Genomic DNA, 25,835 nt, shown 5'->3' with positions numbered 1-25,835 from the left:
GGCGTAGAAGCTTCCGGCACACATGCAGACACTCGGCTGCTTCAGTCGGACGTCACGGCCTAGGGCTCCCAGAAGCTGAGTCGACCGCCCGGTGCGTGGGGAGGAGTCAGGGCCTTGCCCACCCTTTTTCAGGTGGAGCCCGAGAGCAGACCCCGGGACTCTTACCCGGCGGCCCCGCGCTTCGCGGGGATTGTTGTTCACGCTCTCGCCCCTCCCATTGCCCCAGCTGGGTTTGTTTCCCCACTTCCATGTGGTCTGGAGAGAGGGGCGGGGCTCTAAAAGTGGGGGCGGAGTCAGGACGAATGGGCGCGGCCTGAAAGCCGTTTCAGCCTTTCCTCCCCTTTCGCTATCTCTTCGCCTCTTGAGTCCAAAGAAAGAGGCGGGGCCTGGCCGCAGGGGGGGGGGCCTGGGCCGCTCCCTCTTTGACTCTTTAGAGCCCCGGGGTGGGGGGGCGGGGAAGAGGGCGGGCACTTCTGCTCCTTAATCTAAGAGGCGTGGCCTGAGGGCCGTCTCATCTTTCTTTCCTTTCCTCCAGAGCCCATTCGGGAGCGAACGGACTCCACAGTGCCGCGTGGCGCGCATTCGGAGGCTTGTCGTCATCTCTGCGCGCGCCGCCGTCCTCAGCTCTACGTCATAAACCGGCGCCGCTGTCGCTAAGGAAGAGGTTGAACTGAGCACCGCTGCAAGGCATCCCGGAGCTGGTGGGTCAGGGCCGGGGAGCCTGGGGGCAACTGGCGGGGGGCATCTGCCAGGGCAGAGCGGGAAGTCGGCCTCAGACCGTGCTCCCCGCCCGCCGGAGGTGCTCCATGGCCAGGGGCGGGGGGGAAGAACCAGGGACAGGGGGGCAGCTTCTGGGCGCGGGCTCCCTTCCGCCGAGGCTGCCCCTAAGACGCCTCCTTTTCACAGAACATTCCGCCTGTGCCGATTCTCCTGGCCTGAAGAAATGAGCGTCCAGGTAAGGGGAGGTGTGACCCCGCCCCCGAAGCCCAGCCCCCTCCCAGCTTGCAGCGACCCTCCCCCCCGCCCCCGGGGGGCTCCGTGTGTGCGCAGTAACCCTGGCCGGGGGGGGGGCCCTGGGCAAGGACTCAGCTCGGTTTCCCCGCTCTGTGAAGCGGCTTGGAGCGGGAAATAGCCGCTCCTCCCGGTGCCCCCGCCAGGAGGCCCCAAACGGGTCCGGCGAGGGCCCCTGCCAGGAGCAGGTGACGTAAGCGCGGCCCGAGGAGTTACGTCATTGATGATCTCTTCCCTTGTGGCACCTCCTTCTATTGGGGGCGTCCTCCCCCGACCTCCCAGACCGCGCTTCGGGACCCCCGTGGGGAAGCACAGAGTTAGGCCTTGGTGTCAGCAAACGTTTGCTTCTGTCACGCATACCTGCCTACCCTGGGTTTCTTAAACGTTTCTCGGGCAGAAGGGGAGTGAGCGGGAAGATTGGAGAAGCCCTGTCCCGCCGGCCCGAGGTTCCTCTTGGTCCGGACCTTTGTTCCTTTGGCCCCAGAAAGCCCAAGATCGGGGTCCTCACAGTTTTTAACTAGGGGCCGGTTCCCTGTGCGTCAGACTGTGTGCGGGAGGGCCGGGCTACAGCAAAAACAAAACCCTTGTTCTGTGGCCTTTAAATAAAGGAACTTGGCAGCCCTGGGGGCTGTGAGGGGGACAGTGGGCCGCGGGGCCGCAGTTTGAGGGCCCCTGCTAAGGGGTTGTTAGGAGAGCGTTGGCTGGATAAGGAACAGGTGAGGAGTTTCTCTGAGTGATGGGATTCCTCTTCTTTTTTCAGTACAGCATTCTCTTCAAGCAAGAACAAGGTATGAAACACTGTTCCGGCCTTCATTTCTCACCAGAAAGCAGCGTAATGTAGATTTGCAGGGGTGAAAGAAGTTCTTCGCTAGATCCCCGCTATAGTAACGACATCACAGGGTTGGTCTGAAAAGGTAGCTCTGGGCAGATAGTGTTTTAATCCACCCGGGACCTGTAAGTGGACGCCTCTGTGCCAGTGGACTGGATTTCGTGGTTCTTAGGGAGCTTTCCAGCTACCGCCTCCTTTTTAAAAACCGTGTTCTCTTGTACGGTTTAAAGCTATTTTAATCTTTTGGGCTTTGATTGAATAGAAAGGTAATATAGCTGCTCCAAACCCCTCCATTAATGGAGGCATGGAACTAGATAGGTGAATTCTATAAATACATGATTGAAACAGACTTCAGTATCTCAAGGACCTCAGTGAATTTCATGACTGTGGAAATTCATTCTGCCTGCAAACTCCCTGCCATAGCATGTATCTTTTTGAGTTCTTGTGCTTGAAATATAACTCTTATGATGAATAATCATTTTTCCCTATCCTAGCTCATGATGATGCCATCTGGTCAGTTGCCTGGGGGTTGAATCAAAAAGATAACTCTGAAATGATTGTCTCAGGATCCCTGGATGATCTAGTCAAAGTGTGGAAATGGTGAGTTGCTTTTTCTGAGAATAATAGACTTAAATAAAGTCTCTGAATTTTCATCAGGTTACACCATCTTTTTCGTTTGGCTTCAACAGTGGTGAATTTAAATTGTAAAAAGAGACGTAACATTTTTTGACATGGCTAATGTGGGACATTGTTTTTACCAAACTACTTAAATAGAAAAGAAATCATCTATTTAAAAACCCTCAAATAAATATAAATAGTTATCTTGGAAATCAAAGAAGAAGCAAAATTGAAAACAAAAAATGACTAGAGTTGATTTTTTTAAAAAAAAACATCTATTTTTCTAAAATGATTAATAGTAAATAGGAGAACGATGAACCATTTTGATTTTTTTTTTTAAGTAGAAGAGTAAATTACCAAAATCAAGAATAAAAAAAGGAATTCACAATAAATGAAGAAGAAATGAAGGAAATTGCTAACAAAAAACCCAACTCCATATATTAATTTGAAAAGGAAAAAGCTGGGGGGAAGGAAGCCAAGATAGGCTGATAGGTGAATTCTATTAAATATTAGTTTCTTTATTACATATGCTGTTTGAAAAGATAACATCGTATCTTACTAAATTCCTTCTGTGAAACAAATGTGAGCCTGATACCCAAAGTGGAGAGAGATAAAATTATAAAATAATAGTTCTCAGTCTAATGAATATTGATACAAAAATATTAAGTAAATTGTTTTCTAAGGGTTGGATCTATTCCAGAAATGTAAGGAAGGTTCAACATTTGAAAGACTTTAGTCATAAAATACTATGTTAAAAACAAAAATCATCTCTAGATGAGGAAAAGACCTTTGATGAGATTATGTTAAAAACAACAACAAAAAAAATCATAGGAATAACTGAACCTTTTCTTAATATGAGAGATATTAAATGTTTAAAACCAAGAGCTAGCATTATTTGCAAGTGGAAGCTTTTCTAGTAAGATGACCAGTAAAGGATTTTTGTCACTTTTACTCTTTGACTTGATTTACTGATATAGCAAGCATTTCTAAAATTAAGGAAAACAAATTAAAGGAATAAGCAGAAGCAAAATTATCTCATGTCACCAAAGAGCACCAGATGTGAAATCAGGAAAGCATCAATTCAGATCTCACCTTGAGAAACTTATTGTGACCTTACGTGAGTCACTTAACCTCTTTCTGTCTCATCTTTCCCACCTGAAAAGGGATAATAGTAGCACCTATCTCCCAGGGTTATTTTCAGGACAAAAATCAGATGATATTGGTATAAAAAAAATTTTGCCAAACTTAAAAAGCTCCCAAAATGACACCGGTTATTGTTAGTGAGAGCATAGACTAGTTAGAGAGGCTTAGGATAGACTAGTTAGAGAGGCTTAGACATTGAAAGAAAAAATGGAAACATTTGTAATTTGAGTCAAGTAAGACATAAGCAAGATCCAAAGCAATCAAGTCTTATAGTCTCATTTTCAGTATATCCAAGGAGAGTAACTGCTAAGAACAGGACATTCTGTTCATGATAAACTGTTTAAAAAACTGGAAAGCAATTGGACAGAATTGAGGTTTCTGCTGCTTAGCTTATACCATTTACCCTGAAAACCTTTGAATAGATAACCTAAATATAAAGGATGACATTATTTAAAAAAAAAAAAAAAATAGGGAATAATAGAGAAAGGTGCCTGTAAAACTAGGTAGGGAGAGGATTCTTTAAACCAAAGAGAGTGGTACTAAATACTAAAGTATTATTTTAATGCCAGCTAGCTAATATTAAAGAAAATCAAACAATTTTGATTATATAAAATAGCAAAGCTTTTGCGTGAACAAAATAACCTAGCTAGACTTAGAAGCACTTTGTTTAAAAAAAAAAAAAAAAAGTCTTGAAATATATGTGCTTTAACATCTATATCACAGACTTCGTTTACGTTACCTATAAAGTGAAGAGGTTGCACTCTTTGGCTCTGAATCCCTTTTAGCCACAGTGAGGATGTGCTGGAGTGGCTCTTGTTCTTGTGAAAATCCAGTGCTTCAGTTATCTCGAGAATTTGATATAGGAAGAACAAGAGGCCTATGATGCTGCTGCTCTTTACATAATTTCATGTTATTGCTTGTCCAACTTAGCTTCTTCCTGTAATTGATTGTGTCTCATAGAAATGATTAATAATGCAAAACAGCATCCAAAATTTTTGTGTTCTGTCACTCAGTGTAATTCAGAAGAAGTAATAAATGATCATTTTACTTTGTTGCTTTCCCCCTGTTAAAGGAAAAGTGAGAAGCTAGAGTTGCAGTGGAGTTTGGAGGGCCATCAGTTGGGTGTGGTTTCTGTGGACATCAGTCAGTCTGGTGCCATTGCTGCATCTAGTTCACTTGATGCCCACATTCGTCTGTGGGATTTGGAGAATGGCAAACAGATGAAGTCTATCGATGCTGGCCCCGGTAAGAAGCTTCATTTTTTTGTTTTGCACAAGATAGAGTAAGGCTGTTGCCTTTACTTGCTGAAGAGACAGTTTCATAGAAACTCTGATAGGACAAATCTGTGGCCTCGTCTAGCAGATGTTTTATGTGATTTTTAAACTCTCTGTAATATTTTCTTTAGTTACATGTAAGTGTTTTATATACTAGATGACTCATTAGAGAGTACACCAAAAGTGCACCAAAGCAATCTATTTTTTAATGTATTTTAATTTTCCAAATCCATGTACAGATAGTCTCCAGCATTAACCTTTGTAAAACTCCAGGTTCCACATTTTTCCTCCTTCCTTCCTTGTTACCTCTCCTCTCCCCAAACTAGGTTAAACATGTATAGTTCTTCTACACATATTAAAATATTTGTCATGCTGTGCCAGAAAAATCATATCAAAGGGGGAAAAAAAACACAAGAAGAAAAAATAGCAAACAACAAAAAGGTGAAAATACTGTACTTTGATCCACATTCAGTCTTCATAGTTCTCTTTCTGGAGTCTATTGTAATTGTCTTGAATCAGTTCATTGTTGAACAGAGCCACATCCATTACAGTTGACATCACGTAATCTTGTTGCTATGTATGATGCTCTCTTGGTTTTACTCACTTCACTTAGCATCAGTTCATGTAAGTCTGTAGAGGTCTTTCTGCAATCAGCCTGCTGGTTGTTTCTTATGGAACAATAATATTCCATGACATTGATATACTGTATCTTATTCAGCTATTCCCCAAATAATGAGCATCCACTCAACTTCCAGTTTCTTGCCACTTCAAAAAGAGCTGCTACAAACATTTTTGCCTATGTGGTCCTTTTCCCTTTTTTATGATCTATTTGGTATACAGACCCAGTAGAGACATTTCTAGATGAAAGGGTGTGCACAGTTTGGTAGTCCTTTGGACAGAGTTCCAAACTGCTCTCCAGAAGTAATCTGTTTTGTGTATAGACTGACAGTGTGTCCTAATCTCCCATCTTTATCTACTTTAGGATTCTTAGTCCTTGCTCAGACACTTTAATCAGTGAAGTTTTGAGTGACCACCTGTGTTTCACACAAAAAAAGCAGACCTTGTTCAGTCACTAATACCACTGCTACTTGAGTGCCTTGTGTGCATAGAGTAGGCACATCGATGCTTGTTGAACCAAATAGGCTTTTTTTTTTTCCCTTTTTGTTTTTTATTTGATAAAACAGTAAGAAAAAAAAGGAAACCAAAAAAGGAAATACAAAACAAACGAGAATGTTGTGTGCCCAGCAGAATATTAGGGAGGATTCAAAATATATGATAATGAATTACCAGATCAAAAATGTATATATTAGTAGCAGAAATTATATTCATGAATGACCTTTTCTTTACTTCTTTGTAAATTGTCCTTTGGTTCTCTGCTGTTCACCTTATTTACTTAATTCTTTTTCCCCCCTTTTCACCCCCTCCCCCTCACCTCTCCCAAGCAAGCTACACACACACCTTTCCTATCCTTGCTGCCTCTTTAATTAAATTCTGCTCCCTAATTTGCTTTGCTATTACTTAACTTCCCCCCACCCAAGGATCCCTTCCTTGTCTTCTTCCCTCACCCTTTGCTTCTCCATCTGCCTACCTTTCTGCCCTTATTTCTTTGTAGATTTTGGAAGGTACTATACCCTTCATGCTATTATATGTAGTGCTACCTATTGAACCCATTCCCAATGTGAGTAGGTTTTCAGAACTATGAGCCTGCCACCTCCCCCATCTAATGCCTCTCTATTCTAACTCTGCATCTCATTTGTATAACATGATGATTATTTTTACCCTAACTCTGCCTTTTTTTTTTTTTTTTTTTTTTTTTTGAGCTACCCTATTGTTAAATTTTCTGATAGTTCAGGTTTGCTTAATAGAAAATCCTGAAAATCTGCAGGTTCATTCGATGTCTATTTTTTTTCTTATTCAGAATTATAATTTTGCTAAATATAATATTTTTGGCTGCAGACCTAGTTCTTTTGATTGTCAGTAGATATGATTCCAGGACCTGTGTTTTTGTGGCTGCTGATAAGTCTAGTACAATTCTAATTGTAGCTCCAGCATATTTGAAATTTAATAATTAAATTTAATATTTAATAATTCAAATATTTTTTCTTTTTCTTGCAAAATTTCCTCTGCTCTGGGGATTTCAAAATATGGCAATGATGTTCTTGTGTATTTTCCATGCAATATCCCTTTGTCGTGATGATTGTTAGATTTTGTTCTAATTCTACTTTCCCCCTCATGTTGTCACTCCAGGGCAATTTTCTTGGATTATTTCTTGCTTTATTGTGTCAAGATTTTCTTTTTGCCAAAACTAATTATGTCGGTCTAGTTATTCTTATAATTTCAGTTCTTGATCTGTTCTCAAGATCTGTCGTTTTTCTTATGTTTCACATTCTGTTCTATTTTCGCATTCTTTATCATCTCTTTTGTTATTTCATGATCTCTCATAGCTTCACTGGCTTCCCCTTGCCCAATTTTAATTTTCAAAGCATTATTTTTATCTTTGAGACTCTTTTTCTTGTTGGTTAATTTTTTTTTATATGTTTCTTGTTTTTCTTGGATGGTTTTCATTTTTTTTTTCTTTAGTTTTTCCTCAATGTCTCTCATTTGATTTTTAAATTTAAATTTCTCCTGGGCAGGAAGCCATTTCACATTACCCTTTGGAGTAGAAGCTTTTTTTTTTTTTTTTTTTTCTTTTTTTTTTATAAACTAAAGTGTCCTCTGAAGATGAACTCTAGTCTTCCCTGTTCCCATAGTATTTTTCAATGGTAAGGTTCTTTTTTTTTTTTTTAATTTATTAAAGAAGAGGTATTAGTGTAAACACCTCTAATCATGAGGTGGGGGGATGGTGCCTCTGGCTTCCCTTCAGCTCTCCCCTCTGACCAGGAACCCCAAACCAAGAGCTCTCCACTCCTGCAAATATCTGCAGCTGCCAATTTCCCTGCTCTGCTGCTCCTGCACTTCCAGTGTGCTGGCTCCTCTCACCCAGGGCTGCCTCTCAGCAGCACAGCCAGGCCTGGCATTCCCAATAAGTCAAGTTTCTCTTGGTCTTCCTGGACTCAAACCTTGAAACCTTGAACCTTGAAAGTGTCTATGGCTCCAACCCCACCCAGCCAGCCCCAGGGATCCCCACTTGGTGTTTCTGGGGAGCTGGCCTGGAGCTGTTTGCATTTCAGGCAAGTTTATCCCCAGTGCAGGATTGTTTTTTGATCTTCTTGCATCAGGTTGCATCAGGAGGACCCCTGTTCTGCCCCAAGTCTTCTGGATTTTACCCCAGTCTATGTTCTCCCTGAGGAACAAATTTGTTCTATTTGTGGGGGAAATCGGGAGAGCTTGAAATTTACTGACCTACTCCACCATCTTCCCAGAATCCTCCTCCCCTCAAATAGGCTTTTGGAAAGTTGACCAAGCAAACCTGCCCTGGGGAGTGGACAGTATAAGCATGACCATTGTGGAACAGTGAGGACAGAGTGTGAGATTCTCTGCTACTTAATAACTTTCATTTAGAGTTTTTACAAAAGCAGATGGGTTAGTTTTGCCTAGTACAGTTGAGGTGCTGCTAAGAGATGTACAGATTCTTAGCCTTTTTATTAGGAAATTTGCTGGTATCTTGGTCACAGCTGTCCTAGGACTGTTCCTGTGGCCTTGTCTTTTCAAAAGAGGCTCTTTGAGTATTCTGGTGACTTAGCTTCTTGAAGGCAGAGACGTTGTTGGAATTTCAGTGCTCAGCACGGGGTCTGCATAAGGTGGGCCTGTGATAAATGTTCTGAGTTCCATTAAGAGTTCCAGCAGACTGGTCTTATGGACCGTAGACTCTCTGCTGAATAATGTTATGAGGTATGAGTGCTTAAACTCAAAGCAATAATACCATTCCAGGTCCCAAGCCAAAAGCTAGAGAAGTCAGTGTTTTTATCCAGACTACACCAAGATTTAGGATTGTTAAATTGTACCCACAGTTAAATTTGTGAAGTGTATTTATGGAAAGAAAAGATGATGAGAATTGAAAGCTCAACTGTAGAATTTATAAAATGCATCCAACAGTGACTTCTATTAAACAACAAATGGGTGGAGAGTCTGTTAAATTTTGTAATGCAAAAATGTCTAATTTGGGGGTAGGGGGCAGGAACTAGAAAAAGAACAGGCTGGATGACCATGGAGCGATCCAAGTAATTGTTGTCTTTTCCCTTTGCAGTGGATGCCTGGTCCTTGGCTTTCTCACCCGATTCCCAGTTTTTGGCTACAGGAAGCCATGTAGGGAAAGTAAACATTTTTGGTGTTGAGACTGGCAAGAAGGAATACTCTTTGGATACAAGAGGAAAATTCATCCTTAGCATTGCCTATGTAAGTGATCCTTTTCAATGCTGGGCTCTCACCTCCTCTTGGCTGTTTTCATTCCAGCTTTCTCATCTTCCTTTTTTCTATTCCACAACAGCATATACAGTGGATGAGATTTGTTCTCTGCGTCTCTTTAGGTGCAGACCTAGCCGCACCACATTAGGCTTGGGCCAACAGTCAGCAAGAGGTCTGAAAAGACAGTGTGGTTGGTAATAGGTCTGTAGGGTGGCCCTCTTTGAATAACCAATATTTATTTTTTGCTTTTCTGCTACTTTCACTAACATTTTTTGTTCTTGTGGATTGCTTTATTTTCATTCTTCCCTTACTTTTTGAGGCAGAATCAGAACCTTCCCTTAATTCCACTGATATATATTCTGTCATTTTGGGTGCCTATTCAGCTTGTGTTTTTGTATTTGTTTTGTCTCTTGGTTCCTTTCTTATTGCAGAATTTTTTTTAAATCAAAGTTTTTTTTTGTTTTGTTTTGTTTTTTTTTTAACTTGTTATATCAGGTAAGTTTGTACCATTTACTGTTTTTTTTTTTTTATGGACTTTTTCCTTTTAATACAAAGTCAGATAGTTCTAAATTTAAAATGAGTCACTCCTTCACTCCACTCCCCCTCCCCATCCAAGTTCATCGATTTTTATTCTTCTGGTTTTGTTAGGGCATGGATTTGTAGTAGCGATTGTAATCAGATGCTCCTGGCTTCTTTACTAGGAGGGTGTGGTAGGAATAAAGCTTTAGTGATTTTTTTCTTGCTGTTTGGAGCTTTTATTTCAGAGTATCTACAGATTTCCTCCTTCCCCAATGTCCTCCAACTGTCCCTACCTCCTTGCTAACTCTCTTACAATTGAGGACAGATGGGGCAGTAACAATAAGCATCACTTCTTTCTTCCCTTTTGGTCCCAGGAGTGGGGATAAGGTGGCTATAACTCCTCAGCTCTGGTAATATCTGGAGCAGCTCAAACCTCCTTCCCTCCTCTCCCCTCCCCCCAGCTTGCATAGTGCTGGATAGGTGCTGGTTGCTTTTGGATCTGTCCCTGCCCTTTCTTCCCTTTCCCCCACTGACCTTCCCCTTTGCTTTCTGCTACCCTGCTTTTTCCCTTCACTGCTCCTTTACCAATTTATTCTAATTTTGTTTTGAAAATGTTTGAGAATTGTTATTATTTACTAGTTGAAGCTATTGAGTATTTAACTTTTTTCATTTTAGGTTCAGTAAAAGACCGTTCCAGCAATGTTCAGATGAAATTTTATATGTATATCCATATGCCTGTGTCTGGGCCTGTGTTTATGCCTCTGCATAGCTATCTCTATCTATAGTCTATATCCATGTATCTATATCTATATATATATCTGTATGTTGCATGCCTCTGCCTCTCTCATGCACAGTTCCCACAAGTCAGCTGTTACTGTGTCCATGTCCTCTTGCAGAGTCCTGATGGGAAATATCTGGCCAGTGGAGCCATAGATGGAATCATTAATATTTTTGATATTGCAACTGGAAAACTTCTCCACACGCTCGAAGGTACGTGTCTTCTTTGCACATTCACACAAGATGCACCGGGTGATCGAGACATCTTTTTAGCCACCGGTCTCATTAAATGATAAATGAGTTTTGCCTTTGGAGACCCGGGAGATCATGATCCCAGTGATCTCCAGATGAAGTCTGGTGGCGTGTCATGTCTGATCACTGATTGTCTTGGTTTAAACATGGCAGTGCTCATATAAAAGTGAGAATAAGCCATTGAGGCAGAAGAGGTTGGGGTGAGAAGGGCTTGTGAATCAAAGGTCCTGTGTGTCGCATGGCCCTTGGAGGATCCTCCCAAGCAGCAGTAGGGTCTAGGTCAGTGGACTCATTCCCCCCAGATTAATAGTATCTCTTCTGAATTTCAGGCCATGCAATGCCCATCCGCTCTTTGACCTTCTCCCCAGATTCCCAGCTACTTGTCACGGCTTCAGATGATGGCTACATTAAGATTTATGATGTGTAAGTTGCCGTTTCCAATGAAAGCGTTATGGTGAACACTTGTAGTGCCCGGGCCAGTCAGCCAGGTTTTGTACTGTTGGGATCACCTCACGCTGTCCGTCTGAGCAGGACGGCTTCTGAATTCCCGACCTGGCCTCAGGCTTTGGGGATAGGCTCTGTGGGCAGGGTTAATTCATAAGCAGCGTCCTTCTCCTTCTTATAAGGTGAATACCCAGACAGCTCTGGGAATTTCTTGACAGGGATATTCTCGTGTGTCTGCCCATGGTGTACCATTCTTGGCCTTCAGCACTCACATGAGAAATGAGACCTTCCCTTCTTTTTCAATATGGCAGAGATTCCATTGAAATAGAGGAAACTATATAGTTTCCTCTCGCTCTCAACATATGAGTAACTCATCTTCTTTTTCATTTGCACCCCTCTTTTTAAAAACTTTCACTCTGGTCCCTTCATCATTCCTTATTAGTAATTTGTTGCAGCCTTCTCACTCATCCACCACTGCATTCCTCTGGTGTAGGAGGCAGCATTAATAAAGGCTTACATTATAAGACTCTTCAGGATTTGCAGAGCTTTTAACAAATCTTGTCTCATTTTGCCCTCAAAACAACTCTGCAAGTTAAGTGTTATCATCCCTATTATCCCTTGCATAGGATCATACAGTTAGTAAGTATCTGGTTGAATTTAAACTCAGATACTCTGTATTCCCAGTCCAGCATTTCACCCACTATGCCTTTTAGCTGCTTTCAAATGTATTTGTTTATTGTTTTTATTTTTCTTCTTAGTTGTGATTAGCCAGGTAAATCAATAATGACTTCCATGATGGTGATAGTGAGTTGTATTAGACTTTGAAATGAATAGAATGTAGAATCAGAATGTGAACATTTGACTCAAAGAATCTTCAACCAGCCAGTAACAGATAATAGGATAATTCAGTGCTCTTACATTTGATATTGGAGCCATTTCCAAAAAGCCACCCTTTTTTCCTCCTTTGAGGAATAGTCGTTTTCTCGTCCTGTTCTCAAAATATCCCAGAGTCTCAGAAGTCCTGTCATCCACCTCGCCCGCGCAGAAATCTCCTTAACTAGCCCCTCATAGACATTTTGGACTGTGTGGATGGTAGGAAATTAAGTCCAGTTTACCAAGAAGTCATGGACTTCAGAGATCTCTGAACAGAGATCTTTTTATCGACAGTTAAGCAAATTGAGGTTAAGGTCCAGAGAGGAAATGTGATGTGCCCTGGAGCCAGGGCTGTAACCGAGATCTCTTTGCTCTTGTCCTAAGCTCTTTCTGTCACAACGCACTGCCTCTAGTTAAGTGAGAAGGTTGGAATAAAGGGCCAACCAGAGCCATTACCCCTTTGAGTCATGGGAGCTTCAGGTTTCCCCATGATGATTCAGCTGGCACCGAAAGGGCCGGAAGCCTGGCACTGAACTCGTGCTTCCCTCAAAACTTGTTTTTTTCTCTTGACTGTAGCACAGCCTTCCTAGACCTTGAGTCTTCCTTCAGAGCCCTCTTTTCTCATGGTCTGTGCCATGGATCATTCTTCCCCAACCAGTCAGCGATTAAGTCCTTGCCAGATGAAGCCCCCACACAAGGAGTGAAGCGTTCCTCCCTGACACTAGTGCATCGTCATGGCAGGGAGCCAGGGGAGGCCCACAGATGGATGGACGGAAGCAGTCCCAGAATTTCAGTGTCTTTGGGTCACTGTCCTGAACCTAAGCTCTCAGCTTTAGCCGAGTCGGGCCCAGACCATTGTACCATCCTAGTGTCCTCTGTCCTGTCCTCAGCTCTGGCCAAAGGGAGCTTTCTCTCTCCTCACATTTTTCCTGATCTTTTGTCTGGATCTGGCTTTGGCATCCTGCTTATCTTGTTTCAGTTTTACTTCTTCCAGCCCTCCTACCCCCATTTGATTAAAAGCTACTTGAAAGCAGGATGATACATGTCATGGTGTGACCTTGGTGCTTTGCATATAGTGGATGAGTGAATGTTCTGTCGCCAGTCTAAGGTGGATGTGGAAGTCAAATCAGAAAAATGAGTTGGTATTGACTGGTTCACGTTGTATATTTGGGCTCTTGCCTTTTTATAACTGATTCCTTTTCTTTGATGCTTAAAAAAGCAGTGATGGAAACTTTCATTTTACAGTTAAAGCAGTCATCTAACTAGTCTTGTTCAAAATTGAATAGAATATCCCTCCACATGATTGAAGAGAGTGCTTTTTTGGCACATTCTCATTCAGACATGAACCAGGCTAGGAGGAATAGAAAGGGCCCCAGACTTAGAATCCAGTCCTGGCTTAGTTACCACTTGCTGGCAGCAAGTCACACCCCTAGGCTCTAGTTTTCTTACTGGCACAATTCTACATCATTGGGATTAAATCATCTCTAAAGTCCCTTCCAGCTCTTATGTTTTGTAATTATAACAACCGACATTCACATAGTGCTTTACTAGCTACAAAACCTCCAAGCTACTATTGCCCTTTTATAGAGGTCAGACCAAGCTAGTGAGTGTTGCAGGTAGTATTTGAACTCAGTTCTTTCCGATGACAAGTTCAACACTATCTACTCTCCTGATGTAGTAAGAGCTCTCATTTTTTACCTATGGTTTTATGCACTATTTCACTAGCTTTATGGCTTGATTCATGTGGATATTCCCTCTCACAATGCAGAGTAGAGCCCATTCATTCCCCGTGTGCTTCTTGTTGGTGTCATTCCACAAACACTTATAGATGAACTGTGCACGTTGGAGACCTCTGAATGTTCTTGAGGTCTCAGGACGATCAGCTGTTTTCCCTCTCATTGCATGGTATCTCCTCTGTTTTCTAGCCATCCCCTTTCCTGACTGACATCTCTAGACTACATCTTAGCCACATGTCATCATTGCTCAAGTTACATCAACCTGCTCTCCTGTCTTTGCTCTTCAGATAATCTTCACTGGAAGAATATAGATCTTAAGACTTTTTACATCATAGCTCTTCCCTGCCTCCTCTTTCTTCTCAATTGAATTTTATTCCTCCCCTCTTCCCTTCCTTGAAAGGATAAGAATTGAAGGCATCCCTATTGTGTCCCAGTTCCAGGTCACTGAGTCTCATTTAGAATCAGCAGTGGTTTCATTACTCTTCTTTTCCTGTTTCCTTCTGTGTTTGTCAGAAATCTTCTCAATGCCTCACATTTGTCATTTTCTGCAGCGTAGTAAGATTCCATCATATTCATGTTCTAGGGTTCTTCATTCATTACCTAGCTCACCTTGATTTTATTTCTTGGGTTTCTTGGGTTTTTTTTTGTTTTTTTGTTTTAACTCCAAAAAGCATTGCCATGTCAATTTTGTCACATATTGAATCTTTGTGTTTTTTATTTCCTCAGGGTAAATACGTAGAAGTAAGAATTCTGGGTCAGAGAGTTCAGTCACTTTCTTCAATAATGACAACTTGACATATAGAATGGGTTACACCACATTGCAACTCATCTATGTTTCATGAACCCAGCTTCCAAAGTTCCTTGAGCACATGCTGTTTCCATCTTTAATTCATCTTCACCAGTTTGCATGCAGCAAACTGAAACTTCAGAGTAATTTTAACTTTAAATTATGCTTAATATTAGTGATTTTTGGAGTAGGCTTTCATGTGAACATGGATCAATTTGAAAATCTTTTAAGATCTTCATTCCTATCTTTTGACCACTTGGGAAATGTCTCTTGTGGTTTTATGTTTTGTTATTTCAGATGTCAGATTTATATTGGTGATAATCTGATGCAAATATTTTCTCACTTCTAATTCTATTTTAATCTTTTATGATCTTCTTTGCTCCTTATTTGATTGGGAATTATCCCTAACTTGTAGTACTTAGTTGTCTAAGGATCACTAGAATCATTGGAAACAGAGTGCAGTTTAATTTAGTGCCTTTTTGCACTGTTTGTTGAAGATCTATGTACTGATAGAAAAACTCCGTGGGCTATCCTCCAATTACACCTCCATGTCTGTGCAATAGACATTCTGCATCTCTTTTGTTTTCCCTGTGTAGATTGTTGGCCTTGTCTCTTTGGAATCTCTCTGGATCTTCCTGAAAAAGCCCTTATAGTATTCTGGTCCTTGATGCAATTATAGCATGATGTCATATACAAACAGGAGCAGCTGGATTATCTTACCTTGGAGAGAGGCCCTTCCTCTGTTATATGCCATAGACCCCCTTGGCAGACTGTGAAGCCTATGACTCCTTTTCAGAAAAACTTAAAAAGTCATAATTGAACGAAATGTTAAATTTTAGTTAGAGGTTAATGAAATTAAAGATGTGATTTCCCCCCCACACACACACACACACAAATCCAAATTCACTTGACACACCTGAAACCTATTCTAGATCTAAGGTTAAGAACTCTAGCTCTCTAGGAAATTCTTCTTCCACATCTTTCATGACAGTGAAGAACACCATGAGGGACCATATAGAGAACTGTAGTTTATTTTTCATTTGATGTTTATCTTCAAGATTATTGAACAGATTTTTTTGTTGTTCAGTATTAGGGAGTCAGATTATTTTAACATCTTGATAAATATCTTTTTGGAGAACTCAGTAAGCCTTTTTTCCCCCCTCCCATGTCAAATGCTTTCTATAATCTATAAACACAGTGAGATCATGTATTCTCTATAAATTTTAATCATTTGTGTGATATCTACTATCAAAATTCATATTGCTTTTATACAGCTTTTGCATATATGTAAAAATAAATATGTTTTGGTACTTCTTGTTCTTTCAGATACATTTTTTGAAATAAAGCCATTCATGTTTTTTTCTCTACTTTTAGGGTATGTTTTCCATTCCATCCAACATACCAGTAGGGTATGTTGGAAATCGATCCCTCCAGTGTTCCCACAATTTTGTTATCTCTAAAAGATTTTTTTTTTCCTGAATTTGTTTAGTCTGGCCAAGTTCTTCCCTTCATCTCCTTTGGTGTTACTCTTTTTCCTTTTCTAGAACATATTAGGAAGTGAGATGTTTGAGCCCAGATGTGGAGGTTCTAGTATCATCAATGACAAAAGGTTTGTTACAGCAAACAGTGTTAGATTTCTTTTTGTCTCTTTTTCATCCTTCCAATTTTATCTATAAGTGGTTTTCTGCTTGTTCTGGCTCAGTTGAGACCTTTTCTCCTCACTATCTTTGCTGTTTTGGGAACAGTACTATTTGTAATCTTCTCAGATCGTTATCCTTTCACTGTTGTGAAGGAAGTTGTTTCTAAGCCAGTGACTACCATTTTTTCCCAATCACTTACCAAGAAATCAAGTGTTTGTTGGTTAAAAAGGTTTCTAGACTCTTGGCTTCCTCGTTGTGAGAATTGCACTTTGATTTTTGTGTAAAATTTCTATACCTCTTGGTCTTTTGCAACATGATTGATGGCATTGTAAAAGTATTTGTCTTCATGCTGATCTTTTGCTTTTTGCTTATTATGAGCATTTTGAGACAAGATGATCAAGTATTCCAGTACATTTTGTGTATTGTCTTTGAAATACTGACTTCACTGTGCCTTTATTTATTTATTCATCAAGGAAAACCTACGTATTACAACTTCCTCATATTTTCTAGTTTAATTTATAATCAGACTGTCATTATTTATATGGTTAATTTCCCCTAGTATTACATCAAACACTTTGGACACAGATTTCACATTGAGATTGTCATCAGTTCATGTTTGTAGATAATCCAGCCACAGTGGTCACTTTACTTTCTATTATGTTGCCACTGCTATTCCAGAGGCAGGAGGGACCTGAATGAGACCTGATACCTCATGGCTTGTGATGGGACCCCAAATTACCCAAGTGGTCTCCCCAGTGTACTGATGAGGAATTTTCCCATAGGAAGGATGGTCCTTGGTTGGCAGGACTGTATTTGAAGCCCTTCCAGCTTGGCAGAACCTGCCTCTGGCTGCCTCAGAAACCAAGAGTTACCATACCACTAACCAGAGGCACCTGAGGAGGGTTTCCACAGCGCACCATGTGGGCGGTGTTTTATCTGATCCTTAACCAGCCCTGTAAAGCAGAGAGTGCTCGTGTTATCTGGTAAATGAGAGAAGAGACACCCAGAGAGGTGCAAGTACATTTCCTGAATAGCTGTCAGTGGTCTTTGATAGCTCTGGCAGAACCAGAAAGGGGCCACACGAGTGGCCCTCGTGAAAAGGAGAAAGCAGAGCCCCAGAGTGTCTCACAGGGAGCGGCTCTGGAATGCTTCTGGACTGTGTCAGGGTGTAATTGACCTTGCACTTCAACTTGGGGGCTTCTGGTTCAATTCCAAGATGTCCTTCCTTATACCACCTGGATTGGCTGTTTAATCTGGGAGAATCTTATGTGCTGTGGGGTCGCAAGTATTGATTTTTTTTTTTTCTGCTATAGTGTAATAGTTTTATAGAAAAGTTAATTTGGGTAGTTTCCAAAATCTTTCTAAGGTTGTCAGGTCAATCACTTATACTTACAGTCTTTACTTAAAACAAATATATTTTCATTTTCTTTCAATTTGTTTCTCTTCTAACAGGCAGCATGCAAATTTGGCGGGTACACTGAGCGGCCACGCATCCTGGGTGTTGAATGTTGCATTTTGTCCGGATGACATTCACTTTGTATCCAGGTATGCAAAGTTCTTTTTAGTTTTATCTTCAGGTGTGTTTGCCTCTTCATAAGCCCATTTGAAGTGATTGGTGGTTTTGTTGTTTTTTTGTTTTGTTTTGTTTTTTTACAAAGACACTGCAATGATCGCCACTCTCTTCTTCAACTCATTTTAGAGATGAGAAACTGAGGTAAACAGGTTAAATGACTTGTCCAGGGTAACATAGCTAGTGTCTCAAGCTGGATTTGAACTCAGGTCCTCCTGACTCCAGTGCTGTAATCACTGTGCAACTTAGATGCCTGACAGAATTCTTAATTCTTCATGGAAATGAAGATTAATTATCTCTACCTACTTTTCGTAAATGTGATTCTTACTCATGAGGTATGGTGTTTTATTGCAGAACACTGTGTTTATATTCTTGAAAACTTGTGGTTTAAACACATTTTTAATGCTGTTTATAAAGATCATTTCCTGGGTTCTTTGGAGTTATTGTTTTCTCATTTATCTTTAGGGTCGCTTAGTCTCAGAATTAGATAACCTTGTTTCATTGTCAGCCTTCTTGGCTCAGCATTTTAAACAGTGCTTTCTTATTGAAATGGAATGTAGTTCACTAAGTATCACTTTGTTGTTTTCTAGTTCATCAGATAAAAGTGTCAAAGTTTGGGATGCCGGAACAAGAACTTGTGTCCATACGTTTTTTGACCACCAAGATCAGGTATTGTGCATGTTCTTGGGTCTTGAGGTTCTGTTTTGCTTTTTCTTCTCATTGAATAGTATTTTATTTTTTCCAGTTATATGGAAAGAAATCTTCAACATTCACCCAAAATTTGGAGTTCCAAATTTTTTTCTGCTTTCCCCCTCCCCAAGACAGCAAGCCATCTGATAGAGGCTATGCATGTACAATCACAAACACACCTTCACATGAGTCATGTTGTAAAAGAAGAATCAGAACAAAAAGGAAAAAGCCCAGATAGAAAAGATAAAACAAAAAGTGAAAATAGTTTACTTCTGTCTGCATTTAGACTCGGTAGACTTTCTTTGTGGATCGCATCTTCCATCATTGAGTCTTTTGGAATTATTTTAGATCATTGCATTGCTGAGAAGAGCTAAGACTCCTAAAGTCTTACGTCAAAGCTGACCAGCTCACTGTGTGGTGTTCTGTGTGCCATGTTCTCCTGCTTCTGCTCATTTCACCCAGCACTGGATCTTGTTTCATATGTGCCTGTGGATTTTTGGAGCCCTAAGGGCCCCATAGTCCCTTGGCCTTCCCAGCTGGCCACGAATCAGCCTGACTCAGTCCTGTCTATACTTTTTGATCATGGAGCAGCAGATAAAACAGCCATGTCTTCTTGTAACATTCACATATATCTTTCCATCTCTCTTTTCTTAACTGGCATTTCTACTACCCTAATCTGGGCCTTTGCCCATGATTGCCCAGCCCTTTTCAAAAGCTTCTAGCCTGTCCTCTAAGCTGTCTTTAACACACCAGCCCAACAGCAGTCTTCTTCTGCTCACAATTCCTCACTAGCACTGTCTTATGTAAGTCCAATCTCAGCCTGGCATTCTCCAATGGCGGCCTCTGGCACCTGGAATCACAGCTCTCTCGGCTTCCTCCCATGTACATCACACTCCAGGCAAACTGGACCCAACATATTTTCCAGAACAGGCCCTGGATGCCTTTGTGAAGGTCTTTTCTTCCGCCAGAGTCCCTGTCCTGTACCATTCTACTTAGCCTTTTGTGATGGTGGAAATGTCCCCTTTTCTCTGAAATGTGGGCTCTGGCTTTTCTTCTCTCCCCTCCCCAAACCCCCGCCAGCTGCCCCTTCTCAGAGTCTTCTCCTTTGAATGCTGGGCAGCCCTGCTTTTGTTGCTGCCCCAGGGTTTTCCTTTCTGATTATTTCTGCAACGTGTTTTTCCCCTTGCTGTACCTTGCGCAGTGATGATATGCTTTAATAAATGAGAATAGAATTAGGTGAGTTTTGAGGCTCACTGCCAGCTTTGGCCCCTGTTCACCTGGAGGGCCCCATGAGTTCAAAGGCTGGGATCCATCTGCTGTTCATTCCACACGGGCTTACTGAGCGTGCATTATGTTCAGGCTCTTTTTCATTCTAAGGAAGATACAGAAATAAAGATACACAGTGTCTGCCTGCCCTTGGAGAACCTAGGGTCCAAGGGGAAGGACAAGGCTATTCCTAAAATGGTTAGTGGGGCTGATTATCTGGAGGCGATACAGAAATAAAGATACACAGTGTCTGCCTGCCCTTGGAGAACCTAGGGTCCAAGGGGAAGGACAAGGCTATTCCTAAAATGGTTAGTGGGGCTGATTATCTGGAGGCCATGTCTCGCCCTCACCAGTTCAATAGCTGGAGGCGGGTCCCGTCAATCCCTAGAGCTTCCATTTCTCATCTCTGCAGTGGGCTTGATGAGGCACCCAGGAAATCATTCCTGTAAACCCTACCAGTGGGTCAGAATGTGGTTAGGCCCTGAGAGAGGGAGCAGATGCTCAGGACTGCCATCATCACTAGGGGAGCCCTGTGAAGCAGGCCCAGATGGGAGCAAGCTTAAGGACCATGGGAGCACAGGTGAATTATGGAAAGAGGGTGGGAAATTATAGGGCAGTTTGCCTGAAGAATGTGTGAGAAGTACGGGCCAGAGCAAAGAAGTCCTTTGGGGCCGGCTAGACTTTGGCTGTAGCTTAGTGGGCAAGAACATGTGTGAAGCAGGAGTGAGGGGACTAGAGCTTGGCAGTAGGGAGCCAGAGGGACATTGGGTCAGTGTAGATGAGGAAACCTACCTACTCACAAAAATGTGAAATCCTTCATCAATTTCCTAGGACGTGTCTGATGGTCCACATCTGGCTAGTACAGGACTTGGAGATAGCCACATTTGACCATGGTCAGACTGTGAGAGCCCATTTATAGTTTCAACTCTCCTTAACATATGTGGCTAATAAGCAAACACCTAGGAGTTTTGCTACATTTTGGACACGAAGTGATAAAATTTGTCTTAGTGGTTCCTAGTTTTAGTGCTTTTAACCCAGTTAAAATGGAGCTAGGAATACTTTCACTGACAGTTTCTCGTACCTCTTTAAACTAGTGGAGGATCCATTATTATGGATCCTTATAAAGGATCCATTCATTTGCTGGCTGGTAAAATGCTTTCAATTCGAAGTATGGTATAAATATGAAGTTTTAAATGTTCTTAGTAAACATTAAATTAAAAAGAAGATATTCCATTATAGAAATCCACTCTTAATAAATCATCTCTTTATGTGAAAATGATTTTTTTTCTCATTTTGATAAAGATTGAAAATATTTCTCTCACCTTTTTCTCCTCCTCTCCCCCCCCCAATTTAGTGACAGCTGTAATTATATATACTTGGGTTTGAAGTTTAATCTTCAGTTAAGTTATTCCTAACAGTATGACCCAGCTCTTAGTTTTGACAAAAGTATGAAAACTACTGAACATGAATATTTTATTTGAGAGTCATAAATCATGTAGATAGCTGCTTATATCATATTACCTGTTAGAGGTCGCTGCTCTACGATCGGGTGCTGTGTTTCATTTCAAACAGCTTGGCTTGGAGTAGACCCTTGAATGGGCCATATTGCTTAATGGGACCGTAATCCAGCTTGCTTAAACTCATTCACAAAAGCATGAAAGTCATGGCTAGAACTTTTGGAGAACTTTCATCATTTTCTTCTCTGGTGACTGACTCCACCTTAGGTGGAATTCTTGTTCCTGGACAATTGGCTCTCTTCCATTCAGATAGAAAAAGTTATTCTCTGGAAGAAGAAAGAAATTCCTCATTTGGGGGCTGGGAAGAGGTGAAGAAAATGTATTTGATCCCTCTGTAGGGGAAGAACTTCCATTTATTGGCCTTTTTCCCAACTAATTTAATGAATTTGGAGTTCCAGTGATTGCCAGCTGATTGGAGTAACTGAGGGAAATTTGTTTTTAGAACAGTCTCAAAGTTCCCAGAGTCCTTTAAAGGATCATTCCCATCCTAGAATCAAGCTTGGGATTTGAGAGATCTGAGTGTAAATCTTGAGATCTCCCATCTCAGGGCCACAGCTGAGTCTTGTGCTGGCCACACAAGCAGCTGGAGACGGAGCTCCCTTGTTTTAGATCTGCAGGGAGGCTGCCTGCCAATGACCCTGGTCATAACAGGGATGAAGCTGGGAAGTGAGCTTGCTTTCTCTGACCGAAAATCTAGTCTTTTGTTTAATACCTTCAGTCTTGGTGTGTGAGTAATCTAGTCTATCACAGATCCTGGCTCCTCTGGGCTTCATCCATCAGAGATTTAAGAATTGGAAAGGCCCCTAGAGACACCCAGGTAGTAAGTAGCAGGGCCAGGATCTGAACCAAGATTTCCCCCTTGCCAAACCTGCCCTTTGACCTTTGCTGTAGGTGAGGGAGGGACTGAGACAAGACATCTCTCCTGAAGTGCTAGTAAATTATAGGAATGATCAGGAAGAGCATTCTTTGTATAGCCACCAGCTGTGTGCCAGACAGCACTAGAGGAAGACCCAAGTTCCAGTCTGGCCTCAGACCCTTACCTAGTGGGGTCATTCTAGGCAAGTCACTTAACCTGTGTCTACCTCAGTTTTCTCATCTACAAAATGGAGATGATAATGTTACCTACCTCCCAGAGTTGTGAGGAACCAGTGAGATGACATTTGTTCACATGCTTTGCTAATCTTAAAACCGTGAGCTGCTGCTTGCCTGGTTCATTATTGCTCTGGAATGAGAAATGAAGGTTGTCACATGCTGCTTCATGAATATTTTCTTCCATCTTCACAGTTCTGGTGACATTCTCTATCCAATGTAATGGAAAGTTTAGAAATGTCACCAAATGTAGTAAAGGCATTAATGAGTGTGACCTTTCTTTCCTTTTGTTTGCAGGTCTGGGGAGTGAAATACAATGCAACTGGATCCAAAATTGTGTCCGTTGGGGATGATCAAGAAATTCATATCTATGACTGTCCAACTTAATCACACTCCAAACCGGGTAGGCTATTACTGGGTTGGGGGGAAATGGAATAGAGAGAGGGATGGACCACACACCATTCCCCACCTTTGTAAATGTTAAGAGAAGGACCTGTGGAACACTGCATTGTGCAGAAATTTTGATATTTTTGAATACTCTTGATATATACACACAAATTTATATATAGCTGTCATTTTCATTCTTTTAATAAAGAATGCTGTATTCTCTCCACAGATAATTAGAAATGTATGAAATGTCTTTTAAATACTCTTAATCCCTTTCCTTTTTTACACAATCTTTATTTTTTCTAGTGGACAGGCCAAATAAGTCTGAACAAATTCACTTGGGCAAAGAACCTCATGCCACTTAATGTCTCTTGAAATGAGATGTTAACACTGTCAAGAGGAGACAAGTTTTGCTTCCAAGTAGCTATTTAGTTCTATAACCTTTTCTCCTTTTATTTTACTGCTTCAAACAAAGCTTATGTACCACTTAATTCTAGGCATTTAATTCTGTTTCCCAGTGATTTGATTACAGACAAGACTTAGCAACTTTTTCATTAAATAAGTTACACAAAAGTTATTTTGTGTAACTACTTGAAAGTTTCAGTTATTGAAACATTGCTGTAAAAAACAAACATTTAATGTAGCTAGAAGAAGGGGAAGAGAAATTGGACCTATAAGAAAAAAACTATATTGACAAAAAGACAGAGGAATTTATACTTGTTAGATTTTGTAGTTCTGAAATATCAAATGATGTCTTTGATTCTGGAGAATCAACAGCTTTCAGGGAGCTATTTCAGAACTAATAATTGCTTGGTCATTTAAACTCTAAACACCTCAGTTTTCTTCTTTGCAAAGTAGGGACAATATATTCAACTACCTCTTTGGAATGGTAGTGTGGAAAGCCCTCCATTTTATGTACTGTAGAAAGGATACGACACAGAAACTGACTTGATTGAAGTGGAGTGATATTCCATGTGAAGTAGAAAATTTGATGTCGTTAGGATGAATAAGGGGTTGTTAGAAAAATTTCATAGGAAACATGGGCTGGCCCAAGATGCATACAATCTCCCCTTTAAGTATGATCTTTGGTCCAGTTCCCTTTGAAATCTTCAGATGAAGTCACATTTTAATTCCCTTTTCCTTTTCAGTTCCCTTCTCTGTAGTAATTAGAGAATTACTCTTAGACTAGCATAGAATGGGTGAGAACTCAAGTGTCGACCTCATCCTGCCTCACGTCTAGCATGGTTTAATCAAGGATGAGTGATGCGAGTCAGAAGACACGGATTCAGGCCCAAGCTGGGACTCGATGAACCTCGGAGCCTTCTGATAATTTTTCTTAATAAAATGGGGATAAATATTATCCACATGTCTGTATAACAAGGTGATTGTATGGAAGTTGCTTTGTCAATTATCAGGTGCCTTTTAATGTGGTTGCATCATCTTTATAAAGTGGGTTTTTTAAGGGTGCTCAAGTTTTCCTGTTAACACAGACTTAGTTTCAATGTACGTCATCACGATATTAGCTGATGCAGGTTTTTAGCAGCTAGTATCGCTCTGAGAAGCCATAGCCTGATGCATTACTGCCTTTAACTGGGCCGGCATCTCCACCCCAGCCTAAGTGTTTTTCCTTCCAGTTTATCAGTTTCACAGCTAGGAATCTGTGCCATCTCTGGTGGCTCTGCCATCTTTTGCAGCAATTCCATGACTTAAAGTGGAGTGATATTCCATTTCCCTGTTCCCTGGGTGGGCAAGCCTCAAACTTTAAAATTGGCAATGCTTTCAAAAGGAATAAAAGTCACTTAATCTTTCAAATAACCAGCTCAATTTTATTTTCAGAATGACTTGAAAATACAGGTGAAAAAATTATTTAAAGTAAACTCCCCCCCCCCACTTACCCTCATGGTCCCCCATCTAGACAGTCTATTTAATCAACAGAAAAATGTAGAAAAATAAATTAAATTGATAGAACTAACAGTGCTAAGTACTAATCATTTTGTTAGGACAACACAAAATGGCAAGGGTGGGGTAGCAGAAGCCTTGATTCAGTTTAAATGTGAAACTCCATTTGTGCACAAGAGAAAGAAGTTCATTGCGTTGCTCTGTTCTATGCACATCATATCGACTAGGCATTTTCTTCCCCCAAGTACAAAATCCCACAAGTACTATGAGCACTTTTGGTCCTAACCTGTATGGTACCAGCGTCCCTGGGAAAGGAGCCATTGACACTACAAAAATGAGACGTATTTCTGGGTCTCAGGCCAGCAATCATTATATAATCACCTGGACCTGACTGTGTATCTACATTGCCTTAGAGATAGATCAGAAATGCCTTTAGCCACTGTAGCTAAGAATATTGTAGCTAAATCGGGTCTGGAGTTATCTTGTGTTAGGCATTTTTAAATTTACTATGAGATTGGAATGACTTGATGATAACTGTTTTAATGTCAGCTGACCACCTCACTTGTGCATGCTCATCCACTGAAACAAATGCTAGTCAGCCTGTCCCTTTTTCAAGCTGGCTGCATTTTATCCCTTTTAAAGGAAATTCAGTAGAATTTGGTGGGTAGTGCAAGGTTAGAGAGATGTGATGGATTGGTAGTAAAGCTGGGAGATGACCCCTTAATGGCCAGTGAAAACTTTGTCAGAGAATTGGATGAGAGGGGGAAGCCCGAGAGTGTAGGGTGGGCCCACTGCCCTGCTCTCTGCCACGCAGGAAAAGCAGAACAGAAAGAGATACCTTCGTGTGAGTACAGAAGCAAACTTACTCGCCTTTTTTAAAAAGTTAAAATTTTATAGCACAGGTTAAGTGAAAGAAGTGACAAACATCAACTTGCTGAACAGAAGTACTATTGATTTACAGAACTTGACAGATTGTCCTGAAGCCCCCTCAGGCAAGGAAATCTCTCCACTGGTTTTCTAGACACCCCAAGCCTCAAAGAGGGTCCCGTTTGTTGCTGGAAAAAGAGCAACCAGCTGGCCGTAGGGGATACAGAGAGGCATTCTCTCCAGGGAAGCGCTTTGGCCTGGCCAATGTTAGGCGGGTGTCAGTGCAGGACAGGCCCCAAGCAG

General features: G+C 41.2%; 1 protein-coding gene and 1 long non-coding RNA gene across 4 annotated transcripts; one reads left to right on the top strand and one right to left on the bottom strand.

Annotated features, from left to right (window-relative positions):
• The first annotated feature begins 2 nt into the window (after positions 1 to 2).
• Positions 3 to 24,983, top strand: WDR61 (WD repeat domain 61). 3 transcript variants are annotated; one of them, XM_031956776.1, is made up of 13 exons: positions 3 to 91; positions 536 to 701; positions 907 to 955; positions 1,777 to 1,799; positions 2,335 to 2,440; positions 4,674 to 4,846; positions 9,062 to 9,210; positions 10,635 to 10,728; positions 11,097 to 11,190; positions 17,700 to 17,792; positions 18,408 to 18,486; positions 22,677 to 22,782; positions 23,915 to 24,983. In XM_031956776.1, the coding sequence occupies exons 5-12, from the start codon at positions 2,394 to 2,396 to the stop codon at positions 22,764 to 22,766; spliced, it is 819 nt and encodes a 272-aa protein (XP_031812636.1). In that variant the 5' UTR covers positions 3 to 91; positions 536 to 701; positions 907 to 955; positions 1,777 to 1,799; positions 2,335 to 2,393; the 3' UTR covers positions 22,767 to 22,782; positions 23,915 to 24,983. The 3 variants fall into 3 exon arrangements, with proteins under 3 accessions (XP_031812636.1, XP_031812634.1, XP_031812635.1); XM_031956774.1 differs by having other exon boundaries at positions 1,772 to 1,799; XM_031956775.1 differs by lacking the exon at positions 3 to 91 and adding an exon at positions 114 to 132 and having other exon boundaries at positions 1,772 to 1,799.
• On the bottom strand, positions 18,743 to 22,505 carry LOC116421975. The gene is made up of 3 exons (XR_004232573.1): positions 22,417 to 22,505; positions 21,295 to 21,556; positions 18,743 to 19,879 (listed from the first exon to the last, which is right to left on the bottom strand). It is a non-coding gene; the product is annotated as an uncharacterized LOC116421975 (long non-coding RNA).
• Positions 24,984 to 25,835: the final 852 nt, after the last annotated feature.

This window comes from Sarcophilus harrisii, chromosome 2, assembly GCF_902635505.1.
Source record: "Sarcophilus harrisii chromosome 2, mSarHar1.11, whole genome shotgun sequence".
NCBI lineage: Eukaryota > Metazoa > Chordata > Mammalia > Dasyuromorphia > Dasyuridae > Sarcophilus > Sarcophilus harrisii.
The sequence above is the reverse complement of the archived record's forward strand: the minus strand, read 5'-3'. Positions and strand labels throughout refer to the sequence as shown.

What these genes read in the sequence shown, in the direction of transcription:
- WDR61 (XM_031956774.1), top strand. An exon ending in CTAGTCAAAGTGTGGAAATG is followed by an intron (nt 2,441 to 4,673) that starts GTGAGTTGCTTT and finishes CCCCTGTTAAAG; the next exon opens with GAAAAGTGAGAAGCTAGAGT. An exon ending in TCATCCTTAGCATTGCCTAT is followed by an intron (nt 9,211 to 10,634) that starts GTAAGTGATCCT and finishes GTCCTCTTGCAG; the next exon opens with AGTCCTGATGGGAAATATCT.